General features: G+C 43.3%; 5 protein-coding genes across 11 annotated transcripts; 3 read left to right on the top strand and 2 right to left on the bottom strand.

Moving 5' to 3' along the window:
- The first annotated feature begins 633 nt into the window (after window positions 1-633).
- ssx2ipb (synovial sarcoma, X breakpoint 2 interacting protein b) lies at window positions 634-9204 on the top strand. 6 transcript variants are annotated; one of them, XM_088314058.1, is made up of 14 exons: window positions 634-716; window positions 2717-2819; window positions 3656-3804; window positions 4260-4463; window positions 4716-4826; window positions 5281-5416; window positions 5496-5571; window positions 5633-5813; window positions 6166-6313; window positions 6980-7047; window positions 7164-7334; window positions 7426-7528; window positions 8054-8183; window positions 8258-9204. In XM_088314058.1, exons 2-14 carry the CDS (start codon window positions 2801-2803, stop codon window positions 8382-8384), a joined length of 1623 nt encoding a protein of 540 aa, XP_088170184.1. In that variant the 5' UTR covers window positions 634-716; window positions 2717-2800; the 3' UTR covers window positions 8385-9204. The 6 variants fall into 6 exon arrangements, with proteins under 6 accessions (XP_088170184.1, XP_088170183.1, XP_088170181.1 ...); XM_088314057.1 differs by having other exon boundaries at window positions 7161-7334; XM_088314055.1 differs by having other exon boundaries at window positions 6980-7095.
- ndufb5 (NADH:ubiquinone oxidoreductase subunit B5) lies at window positions 3867-11818 on the bottom strand. 2 transcript variants are annotated; one of them, XR_015846388.1, is made up of 8 exons: window positions 11650-11818; window positions 10926-11008; window positions 10590-10656; window positions 10454-10515; window positions 10162-10268; window positions 9450-9586; window positions 8032-8380; window positions 3867-7680 (listed from the first exon to the last, which is right to left on the bottom strand). XR_015846388.1 is itself a non-coding variant. In XM_088314062.1 (6 exons), the coding sequence occupies exons 1-6, from the start codon at window positions 11765-11767 to the stop codon at window positions 9466-9468; spliced, it is 558 nt and encodes a 185-aa protein (XP_088170188.1). In that variant the 5' UTR covers window positions 11768-11818; the 3' UTR covers window positions 9384-9465. The 2 variants fall into 2 exon arrangements, 1 of the variants encoding a protein (XP_088170188.1); XM_088314062.1 differs by lacking the exons at window positions 3867-7680; window positions 8032-8380 and having other exon boundaries at window positions 9384-9586.
- Window positions 11819-11971: 153 nt separating this feature from the next.
- mrpl47 (mitochondrial ribosomal protein L47) lies at window positions 11972-14093 on the top strand. Its single transcript, XM_088314061.1, has 7 exons — window positions 11972-12135; window positions 12391-12539; window positions 12643-12703; window positions 12787-12883; window positions 12982-13112; window positions 13710-13805; window positions 13892-14093. The coding sequence occupies exons 1-7, from the start codon at window positions 12011-12013 to the stop codon at window positions 14001-14003; spliced, it is 771 nt and encodes a 256-aa protein (XP_088170187.1). The 5' UTR covers window positions 11972-12010; the 3' UTR covers window positions 14004-14093.
- Window positions 14094-14384: 291 nt separating this feature from the next.
- Window positions 14385-20661, bottom strand: actl6a (actin like 6A). Its single transcript, XM_088314060.1, has 14 exons — window positions 20478-20661; window positions 19271-19347; window positions 18710-18884; window positions 17005-17105; window positions 16820-16917; window positions 16427-16521; window positions 15931-16037; window positions 15645-15734; window positions 15501-15562; window positions 15191-15305; window positions 15041-15121; window positions 14848-14943; window positions 14671-14757; window positions 14385-14603 (listed from the first exon to the last, which is right to left on the bottom strand). Exons 1-14 carry the CDS (start codon window positions 20500-20502, stop codon window positions 14523-14525), a joined length of 1290 nt encoding a protein of 429 aa, XP_088170186.1. The 5' UTR covers window positions 20503-20661; the 3' UTR covers window positions 14385-14522.
- Window positions 20620-23541, top strand: aldh7a1 (aldehyde dehydrogenase 7 family, member A1). The gene is made up of 2 exons (XM_088314059.1): window positions 20620-20760; window positions 21609-23541. The coding sequence occupies exon 2, from the start codon at window positions 21614-21616 to the stop codon at window positions 23234-23236; it is 1623 nt and encodes a 540-aa protein (XP_088170185.1). The 5' UTR covers window positions 20620-20760; window positions 21609-21613; the 3' UTR covers window positions 23237-23541.
- Window positions 23542-23703: the final 162 nt, after the last annotated feature.

The raw sequence follows: 23703 nt of genomic DNA, 5'->3' as shown, positions 1-23703 counted from the left end.
AGGGTTTTTGTATGTCGCTAAGCGAAACCCACGAGCCAATCAAAAGGGTTTTTGTACGTTGCTAAGAGAAATCTACGAGCCAATCAAAAGGGTTTTTGTGCGTCGCTAAGCAAAATCCACGAGCCAGTCAAAAGGGTTTTTGAACGTTGCTAAACGAAATCCCGGGCAAATCAAAATGGTTTTTGTACGTCGCTAAGCGAAATCTACGAGCCAATCAAAAGGGGTTTTGTACGTTGCGAAGCAAAATCCACGAGTCAATCAAAAGGGTTTTTGTATGTCGCTAAGCGAAATCCACGAGCCAATCAAAAGGGTTTTTGTACGTTGCTAAGAGAAATCTACGAGCCAATCAAAAGGGTTTTTGTGCGTCGCTAAGCAAAATCCACGAGCCAATCAAAAGGGTTTTTGTACGTTGCTAAGAGAATTCCACGAGCCAATCAAAAGGGTTTTTGTACGTCGCTGAGTGAAATCCACGAGCCAATCAAATGGGTTTTTGTACGTTGCTAAGCGAAATCCACGAGAAATCAAAAGGGTTTTTGTACGTTGCTAAGAAAAATGCACCAGCCAATCAGAAGCGTTGTTGTACGTTGCTAGGCGACACGTCATCCAATCCACGTGTGATTTATTTATTTATTTATTTTTTTTGCTTTATGTGGTCTAATTTGGAGAGACGAGGGTTGCAAAATGTTCCAGCGGCGACGGAGAGAAAATGCACTTTTGTAAGTCGATCCATTTGTTGTTGTTTTTTTGTTTCATTTATTTCATTGATGTACAACTACGTTGTGAACAAGACGTCAGTGGGTTGGGTCGTAAACGAGGCGACCCCTCCGCCACACTTGCCCCTACTTTGCTCCCCACCTAATTCAAATAGCCCTTTTTGCGCTGCTTAAAAGTTGTATATAAACCCAATTTGTGATGATTGCGCTAAGACGTGTCGTTAGCTCATGTTTGTTCCCTCATTGCATTAAAGCACGTCATGATCATGACGCGCTCCCAGTTATTCCAAACGATTGCATATTGCGTCACCCGACTTTCACTTTCACCACTTCACCATTGTAAATTCAAGTAACCACCTTTCAGTTGAACTACAAGGTAAATTTGTGCTTCTGTTTGGATTATTGTGTTATACCGACATGTATTTGGAATAGTTTGGAACTTCCTAATTTAACTGTAAAAATGTGTTTCGCAAATGCACAGATTTTTTGGTTTGTTTTTTGCCGAAACTGCGTCCTGGTCGACACAATTCCAAGTTCAAATGTATTTTAAATGAGTGGGGAGAAACATTGAGGGTGTTGTTGTGCAGGTAAAGCTGCAAAGTGCCTGTTCCGGATTAGCCTGATCAGATCAGCAAAAGAGCTTTAAGATAAGACCCTGTTCGCAATCTGTGAGCTGTAAAATCGCACCACTAGAATCATGAGGAAATAATAATAATAATAATATTCCCTTTATTAGTCCCACAATGGGGAGATTCGAACCCAGGCCTCCTGAACGCGGCGCCTTAGACCACTCGGCCATCCTGGCAGCCAGACTAAGGGGGTATCTGGACCCCCTTATGATGGCTCTTGATAAATTGCAAAAGGCTGGAGTGGATAGACAAGCTCTGATAATAACGATTTATTGAACACTTTATTACTGTCTATAAAAGTTTGTGCTTGTTTTAATTAGTTGTAAATTGCAGCCATCCAAATTCTAAAAACAACTCTCACGGTTTGACTTAACTGTGTCTGTAGTGAGTGTTAACATACTGGGTTTCACTTTTTGAATGAAAATACTCAACAATATTTGAACGTATTACAAATAACTGAGATGAGCAGACTACTACGAAGGTCAATAATATCCTACTTGCTGGAGTCGTAGTTGTGTCGGTTGCCAGCCTTGCATAATAATAATAATAATAATAATTTGTTCTACTGAATTTCATCAATACAAATGGTGATTGAAGCACTAAAACATTCCACCCTAAGAATGTTTATGCTACTCGTTTAGGAGATTTATTAGAACCAATGCAATCATGTCACTTTTTGTCAAGCACAAATGTATCACTTAACACAAATATTCACTTCATTTTCCATTTGTAATTGCGAAATCAACAACACAAAGGAGGACAAACGTCCGCGCTGGGAGGATGAGCTGAGCAAGTACCGGGAGATTAAAAAAAAAAAAAAAAAGAAATATCACCTTGGGTAGGAGTGTGCATTCAAGACAGCTTAGCAACCTAGGGTGGAAGTTTAGGATTTTGGGCCCGATTTCTTGGTTCCATATTTTTGTTTCGCAAAATCCTTCTCCCTCCTCTTCCACATGGTGGACCAAGGACCTGGGTGGTTCAATACTTATTAGCTTAAAACCAACACAAAAGTCAACAAATGAGCATGAACTCTTTTCTAAATCTTTTCCCTTCTTGCAACTGGATAACCTTCCGGCCAAAATATGTTTCATGAAGGGGCAGCGCGTTGGACCAGTTGTGTCCACAATCTACAATTTCCTCACGATTTCCAATATAAATTGTGAAACTTTAATGTTTGTCCGGTCTCTTGTCTCACACACAGACAATGAAAAACGACTTTTAATTTTTTGATGAAATGAACAGCGAGAAATAAAAACATGATGTTACAATGGCGATGAGGACAACAATGTCTTTATCTTCAACCCGATTAAAAATAATCAAATCAATAAAATGGCCATCAAAGAGCCTGTTACTTGACTGTCATTTCTATTTCAGGTGCTGGCTGCATAAGGAGCAAATTGGAAGACAAAACGTGTGCATGTATGCAGTTATACGTTGTGGATTTTCAAAACTTCAACAATGCCAGAATCTTCCTCGTGTGAGTTGAATTTTTGAAAATGAAAACTCTAGGTAGTAACCTCAAGCGGATTAGAGCCCGTCTGATATCGGATATTTGGGGGCGATAGTGATAATTGGGGCTAAAACAAGCCGCTATCCCATAATTTGGGCGATAGACGAAATCAGCACATTAACATACGTAGGATGCTGTGCAGTGTGCATGAAACCAAATTCTTATAACACCCAAAATAGAATTCAACCGGACACGGAGTAGAGACGAGACACATCGGCATTGGAAGAATGCCTTATTGGTTGAAATTCAATTCATTCTGCGAGCACACGTCATTGTGGCTTGGTGTCATACAATGCGACCGTTACTTCCTAAATGCTCAAATGCAAGTGAATTCACGGTAAGATGGACTTGTGATTGGCAGTGGCATGTTCATTCGTCAAACACCTATTCTGAAGACACCACATGTTTTTGGAAAAGAAAAAAAAGTTGCTGACCCTTGAGCGGTCGATAGCCATTTGCAGGGCACAAATATACAAGCAACGAGCATATGCACGCGCACTTTCACACCCTTTGCATGCGTGTTTTGGGAATGTGAGAGGAACTTTGGGAAAATTCCTGTCGGCACGGACAACTCGTGCAAATTTCACAAGGGAAGGCCGGAGCCTCGCTGGCTTTGGTGAACCCTTTTTTTTTTCCTATGCCATCTAATGTGGATGAAGAACAACTACAAAGTAGATCATTTGGAGGATTGGCCATGAGAGGCGGCGTTCATTTCTGTTTCCAGTTTTCAAAATAAAGGTTCCTTCCAGAAATAACTTGCTTGTCTTGCATGCTACGCATCTAACTGACATTTGTTTTGTCAGATGTTTGCAGCAGCTCTATGAAATGTCAAACGTCGCCCCAAATGGGCTACTTGGAGCCGTCACCAGCACCTGTGCACAGGAATTCCTCCATGCTGCTGAACTTCTGCTCGGAACACAACGTGCCAGAATGTGGAACACATATCAATCAGGTTGGTGACCTCTGCTCTGATCACAGAGTAAGAAAAAAATGATTAAAAAAGGCAGCTTGTCGTGAATAGCAACGTTCATTTACTGTTCCCTCAAAATAAACAGTTGGCAACAAAAGTGAGGAGACCCCCAAAGTGAAACTGTTCCCAATTTCCCTACACAGTGTCATGTCACTGAGACGTATTCCAAGACATGGCAAAGAAATCTGTTCTGATCTAAAAAAAAAAGAAATTGGCTGTTCTACATAAACATGGCCGTGGCTGTAAGGTTTCCAAGACACAAATGTGAAATTGCGCACGATGGCCAACACTTTAACAGAAGAGCTTTCTCTCTTCACGACAGGCCTCGCTATGGTCGACCAAAGAAATTTAGTGCACGTGCTCAGCGTCACGTACGTGAGCGATGTTCCAATGCCTTTTTGTGTCACAAATGTTTTGGCGTCCGTTTTCATTCACAGGAAATGTTATCACTGGGACTTCCGCCAGTTTGGATGCCGTCGGGCAACCGCTGGGATATGAACGTCATCTCGGTACTCAACTGCATGTACGAGCTGCTTCAGCTGCACCGCAGAGGCCTCCAAACTCTGGAGAACATGGAGACGGAGCAGTTGAAGTCAAGCAACCACGTTGACTCCCTGCAGCTCACCATCACGCGATTAAAGGTGACGTCATACCGGAGAGATGCACTTTTTTCAGCCACTCCGCTTCAATGATGTCACTTTCTTGTCTATCCTCTTGAAATCACCCTAATTGTGCCCTTTTTTTTTAATGTTCACTTTTTTAATTAAATGAAATTTGCACACAGTGAAGCCTTCAGATCGCTATTCAGATGTGTCGCGCTGAAGGAGCCATCATGCCAAAAACTTTATCATGCTGGAATTGACACTTCCCGTCTCTCAATGTTGTTTCGATAGGAGCAGCTCGAAGTTGCCAAAAGAGAGAACATGGCACATGCTGAGCGGGAACGACAACTCCAGCTCAAAGTGAAGAGTTTGCAGAGCTGCTTGAAAAGTGAAAAGGAAGAGGTAAAGATAAAGATAAAGATGTCCTTTATTAGTCCCACAATGGGGAAATTTGAAGTGTTACAGCAGCAAAGATATAGATATAGATGCTTTAAGACTGGCAATTGGAGTGACAAAACACAGCGTGTAAATCACGGGAACCTGATGGTTGTATATGATCTCATTATGACATCTGTCAGCCCACCATCATCACGCTGACCACATGACACGTTTCACATTTTGTCATACATTGTCATACGAAGAGTGACCAAAAAAAGCAAGTCAGCCTGAATATTGTCCAAATCTTCATTCATGTTGCGATGTCAGCAGTGCTTTCAATTACACTCCGATTGTGGCACATTTCGGGTCAAAGGTCATCCCCGACTGGTGTCGTCGTTCACTCACCTGACCTCTGTGCAAGCAAAAAACAAATTGCGCCGTGCATTGGACATCGTCACTTGCAATGTTTTTGTTCCAGATTCACAAGCTGCAGAACATCGTCTCGAGCCGAGCCAGTCAGTACAATCATGAGATGAAGAGGAAGGAGCGAGAGTTGAACAAACTGAAAGAGAGACTGAATCAGCTCCTGGTCGACAAAAAGGACAAGAGACTTGGTTCGATTTTCTCATTTTTGCCATCGTTGTCCGACTAACGCGCCGATGTATGCAGATGATGACTTTCTGTTGCTTTTAGCTATTGATTTATCAAACAAACTTGGAAGAGCAGATGGCAAGAGAAGCCTTTGGAAGACGGAGAAGACAGAAGCAAAGTAAGTTGACTAATTAACACCAAAAAAAAAAAAAAAGCTGAATTGTGTGTTTCCCCCCCAGGCACGAGGGCGACATGTACAAAACTCTGCTTGGGGACTACGAGAGCAGGCAGAAGGAGCTACTGCTCGAAAATGCGGAGTTGAGAAAACTTTTGAAGCAGATGAAAAAAGAGATGGCGATTATTCTTCGTTCCAGGAAGCCAACTGTCAAAGGAGACAAACGGGACAACGCTGCCCTCGAAGTATGTAGATCACAATCCGCGTTCACAGTCTACAGTACTTGTGCGTACTGCCATGCCCTTGAGGGTGGGAAAGGAGAGCCACAACCAGATTCACTGACGTCACCTCTTTAGACACAGATGCTACACTACGCTACGATGCGTATTTACATCATTCATCGCCATCACTTGAAAGGAAAATGGCCCGTTTGTTGTGCTAATAACTTTCACCACTTATTATATATTGGCCATTCATTTGTAAAAAACGTGGGTCTGAAATGTATCTTTGCAATACAGGGGTATTCACTTTATAATGATCACAAAGCTGTGCTGATACAAGAGAATGTTTTTATTTTATTTTATTTTTTTGGTCCAGGTGGACTCGGATGAAGAAGAAGAAGCGATTGATTCCTGTAAGGAGAGAGTGGAGCTGTTTAGTGTTCACACTCGAGAAAAGCTGCCCAACAGCGTTCGGCGTCAGTGGAGAAAACTGAAGAACCACGTTGAGAGACTGGGCAGTCGAGGTAGTCAAAAGTCAAGTTAAAACATTGCTATAGCCCTTAATCAAAGGAAAGTTTCAAGAAAGTTGACAAATATGGCTAAGGTTTTTTTTAAAGAACATTCCCTGATCTTGAGCCCAAGGAGGGCAAGGAAAAACTAAAAAAAAAAAAAGAAAACGGGAAAAATAGAAACCTTGAGAAGGAGCCAGATGGGGAAATCCCCCTTCCAGAATGATTCCAAGTAGACAACATTTGCACATCTTATGATGATGTTTTACAATGAAATGAAGTTCAAATCAAATCAAGCGCTGTAGGTTGACGTCGTCGGTGAAGTGGCTTCCTGCCCAGTTGTTCAATTCTGAAATCTCCAAAGCAGCGCCTCCCAACTTGTATCGGTCAGTTGCTGTAGAATCCAGTCAGGGTCTTGCAATTCGGGAGTTTTTAAACAAATAAGAAAACAATTGAATTTCATTCAATTCAGCTCACAATCTCTATTTTAGTTTTCTCTTCCACACCAATCTCATCCAAGTATGCCTTGGACAATATTTTTGTAGGAACACAAAACGGAGACTCCTGAGCTGTTCCCTCAAATTTGGAAATGGAATTTTCCAAAGATGTTAAAATGAAGAATTAAGATGAACAGTTCTCAAAGGACAAGTGAACATCTTTGTTTGTCGTTGACTTGGACAGATGACAGCGAAGACGCTGATAATGTTCCAGAGGAAACGTCCAAGGAAATGAGCAAACGGAGACTCGAGGTGCGGCAATGTAAAGACTACATTGAAAAACAGCAACGCCTCTTGCAGGTTAGAAACAAGATTTGGGGCTTGCCAAATCCGGTCTGGTCTTTTTTGCTCCCTTCCTCCGGTAGCAGAAGCTGAGCACTCAGTGTGAGGACGAGATGTCTGCCACGCCGGGCGACTGCCACGTGTTCCACGAGAACGATCGTCTCCGAGATGAGTGGAAGAACCTCGAGGACCAGAGAACGAGGTTTGAGAGGGAGAGGAGGAACTTCACAGAGGCCGCAAGTCGACTAAGTATCGAGGTGATCGCGGCAAAGAAGCCATCAAGGGCCACAAGATGCATGATGAAGACTTTGATCACGCTGCTTCTTTTTGATCTTCTCGTACTTGCAGAGGAAGACCTTTGAGGAAGATCGCGCTACGTGGCTGAAACAGCACTTTTTCGAATTGAGCCCTTTTGCCGACTCCAACGAACCACCGCTGTCAAAGTCACACTGTGCGTCTTTCTCCTTCGATGCACATTGTGCTGATCATTTTGGTGTACGCGCCTTGGCCACCTGGGGGCAGTATAAGACAAACATGGATACGGAGTTGATGGGAGCTTGATGCATCCAGATACGAACAGATTCCTTCTTGGGTGATGCCGACCTGGTTGCAGACAGCGAGAAAGACAAGACAGGTTATCGTGTACTGAAGACTCAGCTCTGTAATGTCATTCTTTGCAGAGGATAAAGAACAGAGTGGGGCACTTGACCCTTTTTTGCCGGTCAGTTTTGCATGCGTCAGCTAAGCATGGCAATAAACACCTGAAAGCTTCTCTTTTGATGAATATTTACTAAACGGCTGCTTGTTGTCAAGTGAGTTGAGTCACAAAGTGCATCATCGGTCGATGATGTTTTTTGATGCAGATGGCATCTCATATTTTGAAAATTGATTGTCAAATCATTGTTACCAAAGCTGTGACTAATTGCTCATTTCTGATGAAATCGTGACAGTCACCGTTGTTTCCTGATCTCCGCAGTAGCTGAAACAGAGCTGAGTGGAGCATCACTTCCAGAAAGGCCCGTCAGCTCGCCCGTCCGTGGACGCGCACCAACTCGATCGTCCTCGTCGGACCTGCTTCACACATTAAGCGTCATGTCTGAAAGCAGGTAGATGTTTATCGTTGTTTCATGATGCTGATTTCAATATTGCTTGTCCAATCTCCCAAACTTGTGACTCTCAGCTCGACCAAAGCAAAGAGGAGCAAAGATGCGGGAGATGCCAGCTTCTTGGCGGCACAGCAAAAATGGTGGAGCAGCGGTGGCGACCACAGCAGACTGACGCTCACGCACGACAGCGGCGCAACCTGAGAAGCGAGCAACGAGAATGGCCACGCACGCCTCTTTGCTACAGAACAATCCAAAGTGTTTTACAATTCAACATTTTGTTGGTCAGTGGAATTTGCACATTTTGTATCAACTGTGGCTGTTTAGTTTTCATTCAAATGTTTTCTGTCCAGCTTTTGTGCAAAATGTTTTCTCCGATACCAACTGTTGTGTTTAGCTATCTTATTAAAGCTCGGACTCCAAAGGAGGTGTAAAGTACAAGAGAGAATCATGAGGCTCGTCGGTTAGGGCTGACATTTGAACAAGACTGCTCAAGAATCGAGTGGACGCTGAATTTCTGAGTTTTCCAATCTCGTTTAGATTAGAAATCCCTTTATTGTCATTGTACTCAAGTGTGCAACGAGATTAGAGGGCTTACATGAAGGGGCATTCCCATTCTGATTATCGGAGCTGGGAACTTGACCCTTTTTTGCCGAATAGTCCGCCGCCCTGCGGCCGCGTTCTCTGAACCGTTCCGGCCTCAACCCCCCGCGCCCCTGGTCTCTTTCAGAAAAATTGTCAGCCCCCCACCCCAGCCGGGCTGGAGGGCCAAACCGTCCCACCCCCGCCGAGCTCTGGAAGTTTCATGAGTGAAATATAGAAATGTTTTGTGTTGTGTTCAGTGCTAGTGAGGAATGGAGACACATTTGACTTTTGGATATAAACGTAAGCATATTGTCTGATGGGATGAGACGTGTTCACACTTGAAATGTGAATTTTTCTATCCTAATACATTTTATACAAACACTTCTGGATGAACTCTATTCTTTTTAACGCCTATTAAAAAATACATATATCCCACAAAGCTACATGTTCCTTTTCTTGTATGGTGAAAAAACAAATGTTGAACCCAATTTGCAAATGATCATGGTTAAAGTTAAAACTGTTCTACAAATCTTGCCCAATGTGGCTTAGTTGTGTTTTTAATCTTCATAATTCACGGAACCCTAATCAACGAATCTTCCAATTCAGACACCCAAACAGTACACGTCGATATTTTTATTTAAGCGTAGGTGGGGCGGGTGTTAATGTCCAAGCAGCACAACGTACTGAAAAAGAGTCCGGTTCAGTTATCCGGTGTTGCCTTTGGGCTGTTGTCGATGAGCTCCTTGTTGAGGGTCTCGATTTGGAACCAGGGGCCGTCTCCTCTCTGCCTCATGTGTTTGCGCACCTCAAGTTGGGCCAACCTGTTGAGCACACGCAGACACAGCATCCACTTCATGAACACACATCGGCAATACTCCAAAGAAAAAGATGACAAAGGAAACCGTTTGTCATGCAATTAAGTGCTTCACTTATTTGGATAGTGCGTGAGTCCGTCTTTGTAGTTGACATTATACTGCACAAGCAAATCATTTCACAACAAGTTTTACAACTAAAGACACACTATTTCTTCAAATCTGAGTATCTGTCAAATCACTTAGAATAACGTAAACAAAGTTTTGTTGTTTGTTCAATTAAAAATTGTACACCCTAATGGAAATTCTCTTAATAGAGACAGAAATATATCCTGATTTATGTTCTTGGGATTTTCTTTATAGCTCACAAGTTTAAAAAAAACAGAAATTTAAAAAAGGAGGTAGAAATTGGCCTTGTAAATCATTTTTTCCTGCTTTTGAAAAATGTGGATAATATTAGATTTTCACTTCATTGAACGAGTGAATTTAATGAACATTATATGATGCGTTAAATTTCAATGAGATCAAAAGACATTTGTCTACTGAAGAACAGAATATTGAGAAACAAAAGCAGTTTCACATACCGCATGTCTGCCTTTTCTTTTTCTATTTGGATGGCAGCCATCATCTTTTCATAGTCCTTCACTGGAGAGTCAAAGAAGGTCCGAGAAATCCACCTCGTGATGGGATGCTGCAATGTCGTGAGAGAGAATTATTTCCATTGAATAGATCCGAGGTGGGCAGGTATGGAGTCTGTGCAAAAAAAATAACTAAATAATAATAAATAAACAATGTAGAAAAGTTGACTTGCACCTCTGAACATTCCAAAAAATGTTGACCAATGTAAGTGATAATGTTGAGGAAGCGGCTCCATACCTTGTAGTATTCCCAGTGCTCAGGCTCATAACTCTCAGGGGTCTCCACCAGCTCTGCTTCACCTTCACAACACAATCACGCATGATTAGAGGCCACAATGAAAGTTGAGTTGAACTCAAAGAGATGGATTACTCACCAATGAAGAGATTCACAGATGTGACGATTATAGCGACCGGAATGCCAGTCAGCAGGATGTAGAATTGCTAAGTGAAAAACCCAAAATGGTCAATCGTCGTCTTCTAAGTAAGATTTGGAAAGTTGCCAACTTGGCAACACTAAATAAAAGGAAGCATTTGTGTCATCCTCCAACGCTTGTGCTTGGCGCCGTCCGTCATCATGATAACAAAAGCGTGTGACAAATTAAAATTCAGTGAATTGTCCTTGTGCGTAATTTGATACGAGAATGTCAGAGAACTTTGAAGAAGACAGCTGGGAACAGTTTTTAAATGGTGAACAATTGCACCAAACTCACCAACAGACGCAGAAATCTCTTGTCATAAAACTCAGTTGGTTTGATGACAAACATTTTCTTCCCATGACCCCAACGAACAGCCACTGAAAACACAAGAGATTAATGAGCATGGAGCGAAATGCGTACAAAAATAATTCTGTATCAGTAGTGAGTGCTTCAGAGTTCTGAGGTTCAGCATTCGAAACTTTGCTCCAGACACTCCGTGAGGGCTGTGTTTGTTTGTGGGCTTTCTCCGGCTTCTTTTCACTTTCCAAAAATATGAATAAAGCACAACCCAAATTGTCCAGAGTTGTTAATATTTTATATGTATGATTGGCTGATGACCAGGCCATTTGTCAGCCAATGTCAACTGCAAGCAACCTCATTGAGGACAAACACTAGAAACAATTTGTGGCTGTGGGGCAACAGTCAAGAGAGATGTTCTAAAATGTTGAGTGTTTTTGTTGTTGTTCTATAAGAGGCAAAAATTCCAAAGTTCAACCAAATTACATTTCAAATTAATTGCAACAGTGTTGCAGATATACAACTCGGACATATAAGTCATAAATTTAATGTCATGAAAATAAAGTTGATTCATAGTGTTACTTCATATTGATTGCAATTCAAACTGCAGCAGCTAGCTATCGTTAGCATGCTAACAAAACCTTTCGCAAGGTCACAGGAAAAAAACGACAAACTTATCTCACAAAATTCCAGCGCTTGACACATTCGTGGTTTCATGTACCTTTGTCCGTCCGCGCTAATGTTCGAGCAAGTAGATTTCTCGCCGCATTTCCCGATTTTGGTGGACTCAGTCTCGCTGCGATAGCAGCCACAGACCTGAGTAAACTCAAAGCCGCCATTGCTACTGTGCGATGACGTTGGCAACAACACGGGCTGTGATTCGCTGTTGGGCCTGGAAGCCAAAACCGCTAGAGGACCAAATTACCTTTAACAGATATTAATTATTTTTAAATTCTCTATAAAAGTAGAATAACGATGACAACAACACACACATAGAAGATTTACCGTCATATACAAATGAATGCAATATGTATTAAAAAACATCGTCACGCCGAATTGCATGCTGGGTAAACGTCGTGAAGATGGCGACGTCCGTTTTAGTAGGACGCGTCTTTAGTCTTTGTAAACAATTCCAGAATGTTTGTCAAATATCTTTGCAACGATGTCCTGCTAGTTTGACAAATCAACCCAAATTTTCTCTTTGCAGGTAGGACTTGGTTGTCTCATTCGAATTTGGGCGAGTTCATCATTAGCTTCGTTTTAAACTCAAGATTATTTTCCCTCTTCGACCTTAAGACACATGGCAGGTGGAAATGAGTTATCAACACGGTTAAACTTAAAGATTAAACTGTCTGCTCATGTATTTCATAGTTTTATTGTTGGATTTTTTTATTGGCTCTCTAGCAATCATTCGTTGTGCGTATATCTGAGAAGGCAGACTGATCATGTTCCCCACCACCAGGAAAAAGTTCCCGGATGTTGCCCATTGCTTGCACAGTCGAAGCGTCTCTCTAGTTCAGTGTCACGCCTTGCACGCAAGCGTCCACCGAAGGGGACTGGAAGAGTTCTTTGACCTCCCAGAGAACTGGGGAGAGAGCACAGTGAAATCAGGTCACCCAGAAACAAGTAGCATTAGCGCATGATCCCAGATGGCGAACAATTTGTATTTGCCACCAGTGTTCTGATTTAATATTGGGGTGGGGTCTGATCGCAGGTGCTCCTTGGACCGCCAAACAACTGAGAACAAAGAACAATGAGGACTTGCATAAACTCTGGTAATGTTATATAGATGAAATGTTATCTAAATGTGCATTTTTTTGGGAGGGGGTATATATTTAAAGCTGTTATCTTTTGTCAGGTATGTGCTGTTGAAAGAAAGGAACATGCTTCTCACAGTGGAGCAGGAAGCGAAAAGGCAAAGGGTTCAGATGCCAAGTCCCGAGAGACTACGGAAGGTTGGCGTCACGCTTGGATGACTTCCTCACTGTGAAGGCAGATTGTGCTTGTTTCTTTTTCTATATTTATTTCTTTTCTCTCTCTCTCTTTTTCCCAGGTTCAGCGGTCAATGATCAGGCTGGAGACGGTGGTGACTGAGAGAGAGACTTCACTGCGCCTGCTCCAAACAGGCCAAGAGAAGGGCAGACCAGGTGCCTGGAGGAAAAACGTGTTTGGATATGTCTATTGGTGAGAGCTTGTACTCTGACACTTTTAAAGTATGACCAGAGATTTCTGGGATAATTATATAAATTAAAAGTAATTTGACCAAGTGGATGCTGATGCAAATCATATAGATAAAGGGATGGATGGCTAAAATTTTGTCCATAATGGGCAGCGCCATATATGGTGTGTCACACCCGCTCTACAAGAGTTAAAATCAAAATCAGATCAAATAAAAATAACTGTTCAGATTTATTTGCTAAACTTCACAAACTAGTATTTTGCCTGAAAAGCATAGATACACACCACACAGACAAAAAAAAAAGCCCTATTTGCTGTTTTTGTGCTGAGGTTAAAGCTAAGTATTTGCTTGGCAGCATCAAGTGGCTTCTTGGTGCACTTGAACTGATATAGTCAGGCCATTACTGGGTGCATCAGCGCCATCTTGTGGCGTCTATAGGTAATTATAAACCTTTTTGGGTGGGCGACACTCGCAAATTTTTACTACTCACAAATGCGAGTATAGCAGTTTTCACTGTAGCTGGAATGGCGAGGGGCTGAAAATGACAAGACATGCTTTGCAACAAATTCCTTTACTCAAATGAACTTTTGCCCCTCATCCAGGTATCGGTTCAAAGAGTATGCCATTCCTTGGTATATGAATACAAGATATAAGAGAAAGAAGTTTTACACGCCCAAGTTTGTTGAACCGCACATCAGGTAGGATACAGCACACAGACAGCGGCCATGACGTCTGGTTGTACATGAAATGTTTTTTTTCTTTTGTTTTGCTGCCCGTCTTGCAGGTTACGCATTGAGAAGTTCTTAAGGCAGAAGTACAGGAAAGCAAACATGGAGAAGAAAAAGATGGCCAAACTTCAAGAGAGGTTCCCCCATATGAAGGTTCCAGCTTTGTGAAAACTGTCAGTTATTGTTGTCGAGTACAAGTCGCTGTCACACACTTCATTGGAGATGGACTCAAACTATTAAATACATATGAGGAATCAACTTTTGTGATCGTGTACTGACTTCTTTTTTAAGATCATTTCGCAATAAGGTGGAGCCACTGAACAGTAAACAATTACCGTCGTTTTATTATGAGTTGAAACTCAGAGTCAAGGAGTTTTCGTTGTAAACACAGGTTTACAAAACACACTATAATTATTCAAAGGGAATGTTCAAAAGTACGAAATCAAACTTGTGTAAAAAAACAAAAATATGTAAAGCATCCAAATAAAATGTTGACTTAGTTACTGTGAGCTTTCCATAAACCGCTTCAACAAAGCAGCACATTGAACATTATGGCAAAGAAATTTAATCTCACTTCAACAAAGTGATAGACATAATTATGAATGTGTATGTTGCTACAACACATCCACAAACACAATATGCTTAAAAAAAATACAAAATGAGATTGGTTTGTTGGTTTTCTGTAAATCAAGGGCACTTTCTGTCCACGCACTGCTTTCCTCCCTCCTCGTATTCTTGTTTGGAGATCCACATTTGCTGGAAGGTTCCCTGGAAGACAAAGAAATCGTTTGGTGCGTCGACTCACGTGTGGCAAATGTCAGCCAGCAGCGCTTACAAGTGATGCGAGAATGGAGCCTCCGATCCACGCGCTGAACCTGCGCTCGACTGTGGTGTTGTTGGCTATCAGCTTCAGTCGCATGCTCTGCAAGTAAAACAAAACATGTCCGCGTATTGTTTAACCCCCAACTTGATTCCAAGACGATAAGAAGTTGTGCAGTCGTGGAGCACACACAGGCGGCGTTTTCTGGGACAATTCTCTGTTAAGGCGGTCAGTGAAGCCCTGAATCAGCGTGTTTCCTCCCGTCACCACGACGCTGCCGTAAAGACCCTGACACAAGACAAGAAGATTGCTTTCAGACGCCAAACTCTCGTCAGGTTTCCGATCACCAAGAAACGTGGTAACACTAAGTTGTGTTGATATTCACCGGCCGAATGTCAATGTCGCACATTCCCACGCTGGTTGTCACCACATGGCCGACTCCTAACATGGTGTTTCCAGACAAACCCTGACGGTGCATCGTAACGCGCTGTTAGTGTGTGTCTGCTGTCGACAAAATGAGCCATGCAAAGCCTACCTTGGCATTTGAGGGGTCAAAAAGGCCCTCTGGAATTTTCAACCTCTCTGCCCCAAAGTCACAGTTGTAGCCATTGGGAAGCTCATAATGCACCGTGGGCATCTGGGCAGCAACTCTGAAGGTAGACGAGGGCATTCGCTCTTAATTCAATCGTCTTCAGAGTGGATTCGAACATGCGGGATAGAGTGAAACGGCTCGTCTCTCAACACTTTGACCGGATGGTTAATACAAATAGAGCGTCAGAATTGGACATGGGTTGTCTCAGATTTGCTCTCGTATATCGAGTGTGTGAAGGATTCGACTTTCTTACTGTTCGTCGTACGGCGAGTCGGAAACCTGCAGCACAGATGCCTGGAAGTCTTGGATGACGCACTGCATCACAAACACGAGACATGTTGCGTTAGCATCAAGTCGAGAAGAAAGTTGTGCGTTTGAGCTTGCTGCTATTACTGACATTACACATGTAGTTGTGCCATGAGCGAGTTACTTGAGGTAGTTTCTCCTTTTTCTTCCAGTTGGCCGGCGAGCCCTCTCGCACCGGATCCTGGCATGAGCAATTAAATAGTCATGGAAATTCCCACTTGACATTGTGCAATTCACTTCAAGTGACCAAAAAATAGCAAAGTAGTCAAAACATAACTCGCTCAAATAAACACCATGTGCAAAAAGTTCCATCAGAAATTCAGAAACGTGAGCATCAGCATGCACGATCACCGTGTGTCCGATAAAAGACGGCTCACCTTTGAGGAAATCATATAAGGTGGAATTATTTCAACGTTTAACTCTTGGAAGAGTTCTCGACACTGCATGCTCATGAAGTCTCCAGCCAGAGGCGACTTGACGATTCCTGTCACAGAAAACAAACCAAACTTGCAGTTGCTTACAAACAGTGACATGACAAACGACAAAGATGTGGAAAGGTTGCAACCATCAATTCGCACTAGTTTCCTTGGAAGGAAAATATCAGTTGGTGGCGGTAATTAGGTCAATAAGCCCCAAAGAAGAGGAAGGACACAGCCAAAGATTACGGCTGTGTCTTCCTAAGGATGCATTTTCCTGCCGCATGACATCACTTTTCGAAAGTGGTGTCCAAATTCCAGAGAGACAATTGGCGGGCTGAGTTCTTCGAGGCCTTGGAGGGCTTGGCCCGTGTCCAATTTGTGCAGGATGAATGTGATTTTGGTGGAGTGACGTCATGCGGCCTTTGGAGGAATTTGGACGCAGCCTCTGTGTTACCTTGCTGCAGGACGTAGCCATCATGCACCGGAATGGCTGTGGTGTGTGTGGCCCCGCTGTCCAGGACCAAGCCCGTCGACCGCCCGTTGGCGAAGCTTCTCTGAGTAAAGGAATCCATGCGACACATGTATGACGTGCCTATTTTCAGTCTTCACTAACTAACATGCATGTTTGTTTGGTTTTTTTCATGTGAGAGGAAGCTTGACGACATGGACAATTCCCACACAAGCAACTCGATGAACATGCAACATTCACACAGGAAAGCCCGAGACAAACTTCAAACCTCAGAACTGTGAGGCAGAAGTACGTATTTACAGTCCAGCATGAAATATGGAAGAACATTATTATTTAAAAAAAAAAGAAAAAAAAGGCAGGCTTGTGCGTGAAGGATACGCAGACAGCACGGCAGATTTGCAAAGAAAGAAGGCGGGAATGTTGTAGTGTTCGAACATCAGTTCAGTCAATTTCTCTCGTTTTGCTCGTGTATTCCACTGTCGAAACAAAACACATAATTTGACAAGAGACAAAAAAAAGATGCCATATGCACGCCCACCTCCAGCTCGCTTGCATAAACTCACGGAGGCTTCAGACATAAGTACGGGATGCAGGCCAGGTTCGGACTTGAAGTGCATCCTGTAGGTGTGATCCAAAATGGCTTGGAAACTGTCCCAGTCTTCAACTATTTTGGAAGCAGACAAAAACTCAAATTCAAAAAAAAAAAAAAAGATGAATGTAGAACCTAGAGAATAAATCAGGGAATAGTCATTTGATGTGGCGCACAGACTTTCAAAACTAGCCATAACTAATAACCAAATTTAAGCACAATTATGGAATATGATGAAGTGATTTGGAGCGTTCACGTTTGGCGTTCGCAAGCTGAGCTGTGATTGGTTGTGACCTGAGCCCCGAGCAGCTGTGATGTCATTTTCAATCGACATCAAGTGGCAAAATGGCCGCCCCCTGATATAGATCCAAATATTCATATTCCATAAACGCAATATTATTTGGAATGCCACGTTTAGACTGGTGGGGGGCTTACAACATATTCGAGAGAAAATGTGGGGTTGACTTCCCTTATAAAACATTCGTTAAATTGAAAATGAGATCATTGACAGGCGGCACGGTGGACGTCTGGTTAGCTTGTCTGCCTCACAGTGCCGAGGTCGTGGATTCAATTCCGACTCGGCCTTCCTGTGTGGAGTTTGCATGTTCTTTCCGTGCCTGTGTGGCTTTTCTCCGGGTACTCCGCTTTGCTCCCACATTCCAAAAACACGCATGCTTAGCTGATTGAGCACTCTAAATTGTCCCGAGGTGTGAGTGTGAGCGCGGGTGTTCGTTTGTCTGTGTGTGCCCTGCGACTGGCTGGCAACCAGTTGAGGGTGTGACCCCACCTACGACCCAAAGGCAGTTGCGATTGGCTCCAGCATGCTTGCGACCCTCGTGAGGAGAAGCGGAACAGATAATGGAGATTCATGAATTAATCGGATGAACTCATTGAATCGGTTCCCATTTACACAAAAGTCAAGTTGTTTGTTTTGCTTTTACTGTCCCGTAAAGTGAGAAATGTGCATAGCCAACCGTGATTTTATAGCAGGCCAACCACAACCGCTGCACAAACAACGTTTACACCTTTGCTATGCACGATACTCCTAAAATGACCTTCCAAATAAGATATGTACTCTTACTGCGTTTATGTGTGACAAGAACAAAAACACGATCGCTTCATTGTCACTACTGGGTCAGTTCCATCGTGAAAACTAGAGCAATGCTAAGTTTTTTTAGATGCTAATTTGAGCTGCGTGCGCCGATGTTCCAGGCCAGGCCTCTAAGGGAGGCCGCTTTGCTGCAATTAAGATTGGTGTCACAATGGCCTTGAAATAGTTTTGTCTCCACGGGTCGCCATCCTCATCCACATCGTCAGCTGGGCCGGCATACTTGACATTTGCCGACTCTATAATTAAGTTGATGTAGCTTCGCTTAGCTTAGCTGGATTGATGTTATTTGGGAGCAGGCGATAAAGTCACATTTTCTCTAAGCTAGCTGCTGCAATTTGGGATCAAAAACACGAAACGCCTCATTTGCAATGTAAATATGGACTGGCGACAGATGAGCGTACAACAATTGATCACGCTGGTGAATTCAAGACGAGAAATGTAAATAAACGACACGACATTCTGTACATCAAACATCGGTAAAAACCATTTCCATGAAAATGACGGCTATCCTTTCATAAAATGTTGTTGTTTCATGGAACTTGGACTTGAAACACTAAAAAGTACTCACTCATGCCGTTCTTGAGGGGAGACATGACCTCCATGCTCTCCCTCGGAACTCTCAGCTGGTTGGTGTCGATGTAATAAGTGGTGCCGCTCTGCTTGCCTTTGTCACCATCCGTCTCCATGGGAGTGGTGCCATCCTCGCGGTCAAGGGTCACACCGATCACCGTCGGGAAGTCGGCCTTGGGGGGGGGGGTCACATACACTCCTTTAGTTTGCAAGATTTCAGTTGACTGACAGCAATACTCGCTCATTTTCGACTGCCTATAAGAGGCGGAATATAAACTTGTATTCTTAATTGAAAGCGCTGACATGCAATGGAAACAAATCTTTGGTTGGCCTTATTTTTGTTCTTTTAATTAGACATTCATTTCTTCAGCTTTTTTTTTCCATTATCTTTTTGAATGTGTTCCAAAATTAAGAGTTTAAAATGTTAGAATCACGTGTGAGATTTGTGAGGCACATTACACCATGTCAAAACTATTACAATTTGACTTAAATTACTTTTCTTTGATAATTTCTTGGATAAATTCCTTGACCACGGATGTTATTTGAGAGGCCCTCTCACCTTGGGACAGTCTTCTCCTGCATAGCCGGCTCTCACCGTGTATGAGCCAATGTCGAACACCAACGCTCCCACTTCATCTGGAGAAAATACAAGGCAACAATTGTAGTTTCCTTTGGCAATCAATATATTCTTCAACCGACTGCTCAATTTTACCCCAACAACTGCAAATTTGCCAACATGCACACACAAAAATATTTTTGGGGGGAGAAGGAATGATTATGCACGCGAGTCCATCCCATCTGACTTCAGGCAAGAGGCCAACAACAACCTGGATTGGCGACCAATCCATTTTTTTACGGTACATGGATTCAATCAATTAGTTCTACTCATATTCACAATATCACCGTGTGGGAACGGAACCCATTCTTACAAATGCTGCCTCCATTAAATCCAAGTGAAGTAAACACTACACCATCAACATTTTTAAAAATCATTTAATGGTGCACACGCACAACCATGAAAGTTTAGCAAAGATAGCTTTTCATTGTGAGTGTTGTCATTTAGTATGGACGCTGTATGTCAAAGCCAATGAATTTGTTATTGCACCAATTTTGGTCAAGACGACAAGATTATAAAAACCAACATCATCATTTTACATAAAGAGACAAGGCAACCATCTTCTCAAATAACCAAATATTAAGCGTTAGATAAAATACAAACATTGAGTATTTACGACTTTTTATCTCCATTATTTCATCTGACACCAATATTATTCAATGATTATGATTATCATTATAAGGAGCTGCTCACAAGAGTCCCAGCAAAGCAGCATGGATTTATAGACAATTCCGAAAAAGGTGTTATGGGGTTGTTATAATGCAATAAATTTGAGCTCATGCTGATTGCAAGTTGCAACGGTAAAAAAGAAAAGAAGTAAAAGAGCTCAACCTTAACTCCCTTAGACATGATTGTAAATTTCGTCCTGTCCACTTTCATTCATTTTATTGCACTAAGACGAAACAATTCAAGGCCATCTTCACCGTGGGGAATTGCAACAAAAACATGCGTCTTGGCGTAACTAATTGCGTGTAAACACGATTGCTCAAGGTTGTGCACGTGATGAGCTGTAAGAAATAACTAAGTATATTCCATGCACACAGCGAACCAGTCCGCTAGCTTGGCTGCTTGCACACTTATCTAGCTACGCACACGGAGAGGAACAACACGGGAAAGCGATTGCTTTCTAGAACTTTCAAACGTCACTCACCGCCCCCGTACACTCCGCCACTCATCTTGAAAGTGTTCACAGCAGAGCGTTTATGCGACAATATGTGCTATTATTGCAGAATCGCAACCGCTAGACGGCTAATCACAACAAAGGAGCTGTGCTAGTTAGCATAGATCCGTAACGAAGCTAGCGCTACCTGTGCGTCACAGCAGCTGTCCAATGAGAGAGCAGTATAATGGTAGTGGCGTGATGACGTATAAATAAAGCGACGACCCTGCTCCATGCTCTAGAGCGGACGTGGCCCCGTGTAGCATTCAACACAGTAAGTGGCAAAGCTGCAAGGTATTCGTTAAATAAAGTTTGAAGTTGGTGATAAATGAAACATATTGCTAGGTCATAGCTGCACGACGGTGACAGTCAGTGAACATAAAATTTAATATATTGAGCCACGATCGATTGGGCGCGTGTCACAGTTCTGGGCCACCATTGCACTTGACAAAATAGAAATGCGTCATGTCACGAGTACGCACTAGTTGGAGTTTGGAAGTTGTGAAAACAGAAATGTGTGCATGGCACCGCAAGTTTTTAATTGGTGTGATGATTATGATGTATAATGCAAAAATATAGAAAATAATCAAACGATAATGTCAAATACATTGAAAATGACATTTTATTTTTGTAACGTGTTTAATATTGTTTGCAAGTGTCATTGGATGACAAATGGACATTGTTTTACACCCATTCGTCATAATATGATCACCTGCACAAGTGTATGTGATCCATTACAAGAGCTGTTTCTAGTACAAACGTTTTTTTTCCTGGCAGTTGTACCCTGCTCATCATTCAAGATGGGGGAAATTAGCGTCTCTTTTCTTATTTGCTGGGTTTAGCAGCAACGTTCAACCTTATGGGGTACTTAAAATATCGTAACTGCAATTATAGAAGTAGTGCAACCATTGGATAATAACCGGTGTCATGATGTTAAATGTTTTTGGGCCAGCAGTGGCTTGAAATGAGGCAGAGGAACTTGCCCCAAAAAACTCTGATTGCAATGCAAGTTGTACATCGCTGCAAATGCCAATTGTGTTTTCATTTAAGTGTGGCCTTTGTCCAAAAGTTTGGGTTGTTTCCAAATTACAAGCTTGAGTAACATTTTTTGTTTGCTTACAGCACTCATGCAGCGCTGTCTCAACTTGACCACTGCCCGATACAGCAGGCTCCTCTTGAAGAATAAATTGTCTTCTGTTCGCCAGTCAGCAGCTATGTCAGGTCTTCTCATTAGCCAGCCCAAATACGCTTGGCTGAAGGAGCTGGGCCTCACTGAGGACAACCCCGGTGTCTACAATGGAAGCTGGGGAGGCAGCGGGGAGGTAATCACCTCGTACTGCCCCGCCAACAACGAGCCGATTGCCAGAGTAACCCAAGCTACGATGCCGGAGTATGAAGAGACAGTTCAGAAGACGAGGGAAGCCTGGCGGTTTTGGGCTGAGATTCCTGCTCCAAAAAGAGGAGAGATCGTGCGGCAGATTGGACATGGGCTGAGAGACAAAATCACAGCGCTTGGGAGCTTGGTGTCTTTAGAAATGGGGAAGATCTATGTTGAAGGGGTGGGAGAAGTTCAGGAATTTGTTGACGTGTGTGATTTTGCTGTGGGTCTGTCGAGGATGATTGGTGGGCCCATCTTGCCTTCAGAAAGAGCAGGCCACGTCCTGATCGAACAGTGGAACCCGGTTGGTCTTGTCGGTATCATCACAGCTTTCAACTTCCCCGTGGCCGTCTACGGCTGGAACAATGCCCTCGCTCTGACGTGTGGCAATGTTTGTCTGTGGAAAGGCGCGCCAACCACGCCACTTACGAGCGTGGCCGTGACCAAGATCGTAGCTGAGGTGCTGGAGCGCAACAACCTGCCGGGCGCCATCTGCTCCATGACATGCGGAGGGGCTGATATTGGCACAGCCATGGCCAAGGACGAGCGGGTGGATCTGTTGTCTTTCACGGGCAGCACTCAAGTTGGCAAGATGGTGGGCATGATGGTCCAAGAGCGCTTCGGCCGCAAGTTGCTGGAACTCGGCGGGAACAACGCCATTGTTGTGTTTGAGGATGCCGATCTTAATCTGGTGGTGCCCTCTGCGGTTTTCGCATCGATCGGAACCGCTGGCCAACGCTGCACTACCACGAGGAGGCTAATGCTGCACGAGAGCCTCCATGACACCGTGATCGAGAGGATCACCAAAGCCTACGAGCAAGTCCGCATCGGCGATCCGTGGGATCCCAGCACCCTGTATGGGCCTCTGCACACCAAGCACGCGGTGGAGCAGTATCTGTCCGCCATTGAGAAGGCCAAGCAGCAAGGCGGCACTGTCGTCTGCGGCGGAAAAGTGATTGAGCGTCCCGGGAACTACGTGGAGCCCGCCATCATCACCGGGCTGGCTCACGACGCAGCAATCGTACACACCGAAACGTTTGTCCCCATCCTCTACGTCCTCAAGTTCCAAAGCGAGGACGAGGCGTTCGCGTGGAACAACGAGGTGAAGCAGGGCCTGTCCAGCAGCATCTTTACCAAAGATCTGGGGCGGATTTTCCGTTGGCTCGGCCCAAAAGGGTCCGACTGTGGCATCGTGAATGTCAACATTCCAACGAGCGGCGCTGAAATCGGAGGGGCCTTCGGTGGGGAGAAACACACGGGAGGAGGCCGAGAGTCTGGAAGTGACTCGTGGAAGCAGTACATGAGACGCTCAACCTGCACCATCAACTACAGCAAAGATCTTCCTCTTGCGCAGGGAATCAAATTTGAGTGACACCTCTTTGTGTTGGTGGTCAGGCACAGAACAGCAAATGACAATGATGATGTCATCGCTTCTGTAAGAGGAAAAAAACAAAAGGTCGGCTTCATAAGCATTTGTTTGAGTAATAGTCGTAGATTTCTGATTTGGGTGTTGGATTGAGGAGTTAAAGTTTCTCGACAATTTGCAACACTGAAAAAGTTGTTGATTTTGTAGTTTCCTACAAGCACTTGGAAATTGAGTTGAGTGATGCGGCTGAATTGAATAGTTTGTCATAAAACAAAATAAACTGACCTTTTATTCAGGCTGAAACAATGGAATGGACAATCTTATTGATTAGTTTCTATTACACACAAAATGAAAACGGAAATTACGTGGGCGTCTTCATCGTCACTGAAATAATTGACTTGTCACTCCTGAAATGTTGACTTGATCAATTTCAGTTTCACAATTTTCCACAGTTCTAATGTGTTAGTTTGGTT

This window comes from Idiotropiscis lumnitzeri, chromosome 13 (genome assembly GCF_059441095.1).
Source record: "Idiotropiscis lumnitzeri isolate Australia: NSW breed Sydney's pygmy pipehorse chromosome 13, RoL_Ilum_1.0, whole genome shotgun sequence".
NCBI lineage: Eukaryota > Metazoa > Chordata > Actinopteri > Syngnathiformes > Syngnathidae > Idiotropiscis > Idiotropiscis lumnitzeri.
This window is presented reverse-complemented; position numbering and strand designations above follow the sequence as displayed.

Bases quoted from the DNA above. Each gene is read 5' to 3' on its own strand.
- ssx2ipb (XM_088314052.1), top strand. The intron at 5,814-6,165 runs GTATGTAGATCA...TTTTTGGTCCAG, and splicing joins GGGACAACGCTGCCCTCGAA to GTGGACTCGGATGAAGAAGA. The intron at 8,184-8,257 runs GTAGATGTTTAT...TGTGACTCTCAG, and splicing joins AGCGTCATGTCTGAAAGCAG to CTCGACCAAAGCAAAGAGGA.
- ndufb5 (XM_088314062.1), bottom strand. From the start codon at position 11,767: ATGGCGGCTTTGAGTTTACTCAGGTCTGTGGCTGCTATCGCAGCGAGA. The intron at 11,009-11,649 runs GTACATGAAACC...TTGTGTTTTCAG, and splicing joins ATTAGCGCGGACGGACAAAG to TGGCTGTTCGTTGGGGTCAT. The intron at 10,657-10,925 runs GTGAGTTTGGTG...TTTTTCACTTAG, and splicing joins AGAGATTTCTGCGTCTGTTG to CAATTCTACATCCTGCTGAC.
- mrpl47 (XM_088314061.1), top strand. From the start codon at position 12,011: ATGGCGACGTCCGTTTTAGTAGGACGCGTCTTTAGTCTTTGTAAACAA. The intron at 12,540-12,642 runs GTCACCCAGAAA...GTCTGATCGCAG, and splicing joins AGAGAGCACAGTGAAATCAG to GTGCTCCTTGGACCGCCAAA. The intron at 12,884-12,981 runs GTTGGCGTCACG...TCTTTTTCCCAG, and splicing joins GTCCCGAGAGACTACGGAAG to GTTCAGCGGTCAATGATCAG.
- actl6a (XM_088314060.1), bottom strand. From the start codon at position 20,502: ATGAGTGGCGGAGTGTACGGGGGCG. The intron at 18,885-19,270 runs GTGAGAGGGCCT...CCCCCCCCCAAG, and splicing joins CAGGAGAAGACTGTCCCAAG to GCCGACTTCCCGACGGTGAT. The intron at 17,106-18,709 runs GTGAGTACTTTT...CTTCCAAAATAG, and splicing joins TCCCCTCAAGAACGGCATGA to TTGAAGACTGGGACAGTTTC.
- aldh7a1 (XM_088314059.1), top strand. From the start codon at position 21,614: ATGCAGCGCTGTCTCAACTTGACCACTGCCCGATACAGCAGGCTCCTC.